The sequence below is a fragment of the Danio aesculapii genome, unplaced genomic scaffold (genome assembly GCF_903798145.1).
Source record: "Danio aesculapii unplaced genomic scaffold, fDanAes4.1, whole genome shotgun sequence".
NCBI lineage: Eukaryota > Metazoa > Chordata > Actinopteri > Cypriniformes > Danionidae > Danio > Danio aesculapii.
In genome coordinates, this window is record NW_026613865.1 from 17,892 (window position 1) to 25,316 (window position 7,425).

Genomic DNA, 7,425 nt, shown 5'->3' on the forward strand with positions numbered 1-7,425 from the left:
AAAAAACATGTAATGCCATTCCATAATCTTGTGTGTACTGCAATCTGTCTTCGACCACGTGAAAGTTTTCAAATTATCACCATTATCAGCTAATAATATCAGACTCTAATCATGGTATTTATATCCTTTGTGCATCACTTTTAAAGTTACACATAATTCAAAATGGACAAAATGTTAAAATTGTCATATTATGATATTAAATATTTTTAATATTCCTTTCTACTTTAACTCATGCCAATATTTTCACCAGCATTAGTTGTAATCATAATTGCCATACATTCATAAATTTTCAGAATATGAATACATTAAATGCTGCTTTATTTATAATTTTGATTCCTATATTAATAATAATAATAAATGTTATTATTTGCCATACACTTCATAAGCCTTTTGCCTTTGTTACAGTCTTACAGTCCTGCTTATATCCCTCCTCATTACATTCATTCATTGATTCATTCATTTTCCTTTTGGCTTAGTCTCTTTATTAATCTGGGGTCGCCATAGCGGATTGAACCACCAACTTATCCAGCATATGTTTTATGCAGCGGATGCCCTTCCAGCCGCAACGCATCACTGGGAAACATCCTTACACATTCATTCACTAGGACAATTTAGCCTACACCCAATTCACCTGTACCGCATGTCTTTGGACTGTGGGGTAAACCGGAGCACCCGGAGGAAACCCACGCGAACGCGGGGAGAACATGCAAACTCCACACAGAAACGCCAACTGACCCAGCCGAGGCTCGAACCAGCGACCTTCTTGCTGTGAGGTGACAGCACTACATACTGCGTCACCGTGTCGCCTCCTCCTTATTACAGTCTTGTATTAATTTCAAGGCATTCATATTTGGTGGTGCAATGGGTAGCACAATTGCCTCATAGCAAGAAGGTTGCTGATTTGAGCCTCGCTGGATCAGTTGGCATTTCTGTGTGGAGTTTGCATGTTCTCCCCGTGTTGGCGTGGGTTTCCTCCGGGTGCTCCAGTTTCCCCCACAAGTCCCAAAAACATGTGGTAAAGGTGAATTGGGTAGGCTAGCATATGTGTGTGAATGAGTGTGTATGGATGTTTCCCAGTGATGGGTTGCAGCTGAAAGGGCATTCGTTGCATAAAACATATGTTGGCAGTTCATTCTGCTGTGGTGACCCCAAATTAATAAAGGGACTAAGCCGAAAAGAAAATCAATGAATGAATAAATTAAAAATCATTAAGCTGTCATCATGTGTTTCTAAGGTAATTAAAATTGAATAATGTGATCTAAGTTTAAATTTTAACAAAGAAATAGATTTTTAAACATTTTGCAACCTTTAGCCTCCTCATTACCAACAAAGGACATTTATGTAGAATGAGCCAATTATATTGTTTTAAGATATTTATATTTGTCTTTTTAATATAAACATTTTTTGGATGTAGTCTTGCATTTCACTTGCTTTTACTAATTAATATTTTATGCATGTGTCCAAACAAATCAGAAAAAAGCTGCAGAAGAGGCCAAACGAAAAAACCTTTTGGCCTTACTAAAAGAGCGACAAAACAAAAGAAAACTGTCTCCACTCTGCCCAACTCCAAACAAAAAAACAAAAGCTGATAACCTGTCCAACAAGGTTGATGATGGTGAGGATAAGGTGGACGATGATGATGATGATGATGGCGATGACGACGACGATGATGATGATGATGGTGGGGTTGTACCTGAAAAACTGTTTCAGGAGGCAAGACAAAAGCAACTATTATACAAAAAACAGGTCAACAAAATGTCTCTGCAACTGCAGGAAACTAAACAGAAGTAAGGGATGCTTTTACAGAGATTATTTTAGGAGTTTCTGTCAATGTTTTAGCTAGTCATAACATTCAGTATGTAATTTGGTTATAGGCTAGAGGAGCACATGAAACGAAGTGCAGAAGTTGAGGCGGAGAATAAACAGCTACGTTCATTAAACATGCAACTGCAGCAACAGTTGCTAAAATCACTCAACTCTTCATCTGGTGAGCTTTTCATCGCCTTATTTTCGCTGACCTCTGAGAATGTCATTCAAAGAAAAATGCAATCTTTCATGTTTAACTACTATTTATTATTATTATTATTATTATTATTATTATTATTATTATTGATTTCAACTATTATTTTAGCACAGAAAATCTTCTTACTGCCACAATTTTTAATTTTGTAATTTGTCAGATTTTCTAACAGGTTCACAAATAATGAGTAATTTTATATTTTGTTAAAACTTTGCCCCATTATATGATGTCATAGACACATCTATTTAACTATGTAATTTATTGAAATGTGTGGAAACATTTCAGAACTTGCATTCTTTTGGATGACTGGAGCATCTACTGCCCATCCAATTTGTTATATCACATCTGTTTTCTTCTGCTTCTGCAAGGTATACCGACAGCAGCGACAGTTTACAGTGCAATTTACCATTTCAATTCACACAAACTCTACCTTCCAACGGGCCCAACTGACTTGGAATTGAATAATTCTCCCACTTTTACTAATTTTACTCAGCAGCCCTAAATCTGACTGACGATCAGCTTCACTGTTAACAACAGACCCAAAGGGCATATACTGAAACACAATAATATTGCTATAAAGAGTTGCTGTAGAAAACCAATAATAATAATAAAAATAAAATATCAGTAAAATATTATATTACAGGGCAGCACGGTGGCACAGTGGGTGGCACAATCGCCTCACAGCAAGAAGGTCACTGGTTTGTGCCCCAGCTGGGTCAGTTGGAATTTCTGTGTGGAGTTTGCATGTTTTTCCCATGTTGGCGTGGGTTTCCTCCTGGTGCTCTGGTTTCCCCCACAATCCAAAAAAAAAAAAAAACAAGTTGTATAGATGAATTGGGTCAGCTAAATTGTTCGAAGCGTATGTGTGTGAATGAGTGTGTATGGAATTTTTCCCATTGATGGGTTGAAGCTGGAAGGGCATCCGTTGCGTAAAACATATGCTGGATAAGTTGGCGGGTCATTCCACTGAGACGACCCCAGATTAATATCTACAGGGTAGATCCAGGAGATGCTGAAGGGATTATTGTCATTTGTCTTTTTGTCTTTCTAATTTTCACAGATTCTAGACCACCAAAACCAAAGGGGACCATAAATGTACAAAGTAAGTGCAACAAACACAGCCCAAAATCAGAAAAAGTTGGGACAGTATGGGAACGCAAATAAAAAAAATAAAAACTGGTAACACTTTATAATAACTACACACTATAAATCATTTATTAAGCACTGGCATCTAGTGAATTCATTATTTGTTAAGCATTAACTCCACATTAATAAACGTTAGTAATCAGTTTATTACGGCAGCTACACATGCTGTATTAATGACTTATAATCACATCTATAATGTGCTTAAGGATTGTATTTTTATAATTTGTGACTGGTTGATTTTTCATTACTAAATAAAGTATCACATTATTTTCAAACCATTTGTATTTAAGAGTAGTTGTCTTTTTAAGATCATTCAGAATGAGTTAGTAAATGATTAATAAACTATTGAAATCAACATTTATATATCTGATTATTCAGGCATATACTAATAGTTAATTTGTATGTTAATAAATGCTTTATTAACTCAACTTCAGGCAGTTTTGTGACCTAATCTAAAGTGAGGACTATTCATGCTTTATAAATCCCTTATAAATGACAATTAAGGGCTCTGTACAATGAACAATAATCTTTGCAAACTCATCTAAAAAGTAAAATTACTGTAAAATTTAAACATTGCTGAATAACAGCAGTGTCAAAATACGACAAAACTGGATAAAACAACAACAACAATATAATAATTTAACAATTTAATAGGATGCAATCTTTAAACTGTACACTAATTTTATTTTAGATAAAATTGCAAAGATTTATTTTTTATTTGATACAGTTTCATTTGTGTATCTTCAATTGAATAGAAATGAACAAAGTTGTTTATTTTCTTTTTTCCTGTTTAGAATTTAACTGAGCCTTTATAAATGTGCTTATAAGTCAAGAATACAGCATTTGTAGCTGCAGTTGTAAACTGCTTACTAACATCTATTAATGTAGAGTTCGTGCTTAACAGATAATGAATTCACTATTTGCTAATGCTTAATAAATGGTTCATAGTGTGTAGTTATTATAAAGTGTTACCAGAATATTTTGTTTTCTGTGTTTTACATCTACTGTCATTTGTGATGGATTTCTTTTTCTATTTTACACAGACCCTCAGCAACAAAAACCAAAGAGCACCTTACAAAGTATGTGCAACAAAAATGTAACTCAAAGATATCTGAAATTTATATGCATTTCAAGTATATTTACATAATTTTTTATATAGTTGCAGAGGCTGACTGTGAGCAGCAATCACTATCCAGACAAGAAGATGAGGTACAACATTTCGCTCATCATCTTTGCACATGTATTAATATTAAAATCCCCTACTGCACAGTTTTTTATGTGCATATGTACAATTATTATTTTTGATTATATTAATTCTGTCAGATTCAATTGGTGAAACTTGGAGACATCCAAATCCGCAGTGACACCTGGACAGCAATCCAAAAAAACACCAGGGATTCTTTATTTGTGAAAGAATTGGCTGTGGCATTCTGGGGCACAAAGACTCTGGGGGACAGAAGTCTCACAGGGAAAGAATGCCCCACCACAAAAACTACAAAAAGACCTTTAACCCCACAGAAATTACACACACTGAAAGGTAGCAGAAGCCACAAGTTTTTTTGTAAAATGCCAAGTACTGAGATATGTGTCTTTATGTGTCTATAATAAATGTGTCTTTGTTCTTGTAGGATAGTAACATCACTGCTTATCTGTACATTTCTGTTTTAGCCTGCTTCAAGGAGTGGCTGGTGAAAGGGAATGTGGTGGAGCCAGAGCTGCAGGCCAGATTTTCAAAGGCTGGACGCTACATTACTGAAAAAATCATGGACATTAAAAAACAACAAAAAAAATGAACAGTTAATTGATTTATGATGTAAATGTGTTACACTTATAATAACCCCACTATGAATCATTTATCAGGTTTTATTAAGCATTAGCAAATAATGAATTCATAATTTGTTAAGCATTAACTCTATGTTAATGGATGTTAGTAAGCAGTTTATAAATACAGCATGTATAATGTGCATAATGATTGTTTTTATACTTTGGTAATGATTTATTTTACATTACTAAATGACGTATTGCATTATCTACAAACCAGTTACTTAAGAGTAGTTGGTGTTATTTTAAGATCAGGATTAAAACATTTGTTTTTTTTAATATACATTTGCATATCTTATTACTTAGTCATATAGTAATAGTTACTTTGTATGTTAATAAGTGTTTTATTAACTTTAGAAGGTCACAAAACTGGATGAAGTTGAGTTAATAAAGCAATTATTAACATACAAATTAGTTTATTAATCATATAATTATGCATTTTGAATGATCTAAAAAAGCTATTTTTAAATAACTTGTTTGTTAATAATGCAATACTGAATTTAGTAATGAAAAATGAATTATTAAGAAAGTATGAAAACAATCATTAGGCACACTATACATGTGGTTATGTCAAGAATATAGCATGTGTAGCTGTGTTTATAAACTGCTTACTAATGTCTATTAGGGTTGAGTTCATGCTTAACAAACAATAAATTCACTATTGCTAATGCTTAATAAATGGTCCATAGTGTGTAATATTGCCTTACCTATTATAGAGTGTTACCAATGTGGGTTATTTTAATTTACTTGTTGAGATAGAGTGTTGTTGTTGTTTTGTAAAAAAAAAAAGTTATTTGTGTTCATGTTTACCCATTATTTTTAGTAGTAGTAAGATTAGTATTACTATTATTATTATTATTGTTATTATTATTATTATTATTATTATTATGATATCATCATTATTAATTATAGAAATAAAAACATATAATGTTAATGAATGAAAGCTTGTGTTTTCATGATTTTCATCATGAACAGGCTACCATGCAAAAAATGTTAACTTACACAGATTTTAATGTTACCAGCACGAGATGCTAGTGACTAGGACCAGCATACCATGTTGTTCACCAGCATCATCATCCCATGCTGGTCACTAGCATACCAGCGCCAGCATCTCATGCTGGTGACCAATATCCCAGCATGGCATGCTGGTGCTGTGATGCTGGTGTTATGCTGGTGACCAGCATGGGATGCTGGTGCTGGGATGCTGGTGTTTTGCTGGTGACCAGCATGGGATGCTGATGCTTGTATCCTGGCCACCAGCATAGCACCAGCATCCAATGCTGGTCACCAGCATACCAGCACCAGCATCTCAAGCTGGTCACCAGCATACCAGCACCAGCATCCCATGCTGGTCACCAGCATACCAGCACCAGCATCCCATGCTGGTCACCAGCATACCAGCACCAGCATCCCATGCTGGTCACCAGCATAACACCAGCATCACAGCACCAGCATCACATGCTGGTCACCAGCATACCAGCACCAGCATCCCATGCTGGTCACCAGCATAACACCAGCATCACAGCACCAGCATCAAATGCTGGTCACCAGCATCACAGCACCAGCATCCCATGCTGGTCACCAGCATAACACCAGCATCCCATGCTGGTCACCAGCATAACACCAGCATCCCATGCTGGTCACCAGCATAACACCAGCATCCCATGCTGGTCACCAGCATCACAGCACCAGCATCCCATGCTGGTCACCAGCATCCCAGCACCAGCATCCCATGCTGGTCACCAGCATACCAGCACCAAAACACAACATATGCTGGTCTTGCTGGTGACCAGCAATGCTGGTCTATGCTGGTCTTTTCAGCAGGGACGTCTACAATTATATGAAATAACTAAATAAATGAACATATATAAACACATACAGCCCCTTACAGTCTCCGATATGTTACCAACTACAGAAGAACTACACACAGCAGACATTTCGTCCGTATTTAGGTTCAAAAACAACACAAAATATAGCCTACAGTCAGTGTAAACCTCTCATCTGTGTCTGTAATCTTCAGCAGCACATGTAGCCTCTGTTAGAGAGTAATTACATCATTCCCACTTCATATTAGTCCAAAAAGTGAAGATAATAGTTAAACATGGCATTTTGTCCATGTTTGCTGAAAAATAATGTGCTCCTTTTTTCCGGCTTCTCCTTTGCTTTTTCGTGCTTCACTCTCGCGTTTGTCAGTGTCTGACAGAATCGGGTTTCAAAAGCACATCAATAATCAAGCGCAGGTTATTATCATCAGCTCAAGAAGTTTGTTATTTCAGAAATAGACACACGCGCGGCGAAACAAAGAAGAAAACGAAACTGATCGCACTTCAGACCGCCTCGTAAAAAACTACGAGGCACTACGAAAAAACTACGAGACTACGAAACTACAAAAAAAACTACGAGAAACTACGATTCTGCTCTACTCCATGGCTTTGTGG

At 36.0% G+C, this 7,425-nt stretch overlaps 1 protein-coding gene across 1 annotated transcript; it reads left to right on the forward strand.

Moving 5' to 3' along the window:
• The first annotated feature begins 1,189 nt into the window (after window positions 1–1,189).
• Window positions 1,190–6,226, forward strand: LOC130220478 (putative uncharacterized protein DDB_G0270496). The gene is made up of 9 exons (XM_056452754.1): window positions 1,190–1,234; window positions 1,474–1,787; window positions 1,875–1,987; window positions 3,081–3,122; window positions 4,210–4,245; window positions 4,326–4,375; window positions 4,490–4,703; window positions 4,835–4,887; window positions 6,056–6,226. Exons 1-9 carry the CDS (start codon window positions 1,190–1,192, stop codon window positions 6,224–6,226), a joined length of 1,038 nt encoding a protein of 345 aa, XP_056308729.1.
• Window positions 6,227–7,425: the final 1,199 nt, after the last annotated feature.

What these genes read in the sequence shown, in the direction of transcription:
- LOC130220478 (XM_056452754.1), top strand. Translation starts at nt 1,190, where the DNA reads ATGAATAAATTAAAAATCATTAAGCTGTCATCATGTGTTTCTAAG. An exon ending in CTGCAGGAAACTAAACAGAA is followed by an intron (nt 1,788 to 1,874) that starts GTAAGGGATGCT and finishes ATTTGGTTATAG; the next exon opens with GCTAGAGGAGCACATGAAAC. An exon ending in GGGGACCATAAATGTACAAA is followed by an intron (nt 3,123 to 4,209) that starts GTAAGTGCAACA and finishes TATTTTACACAG; the next exon opens with ACCCTCAGCAACAAAAACCA.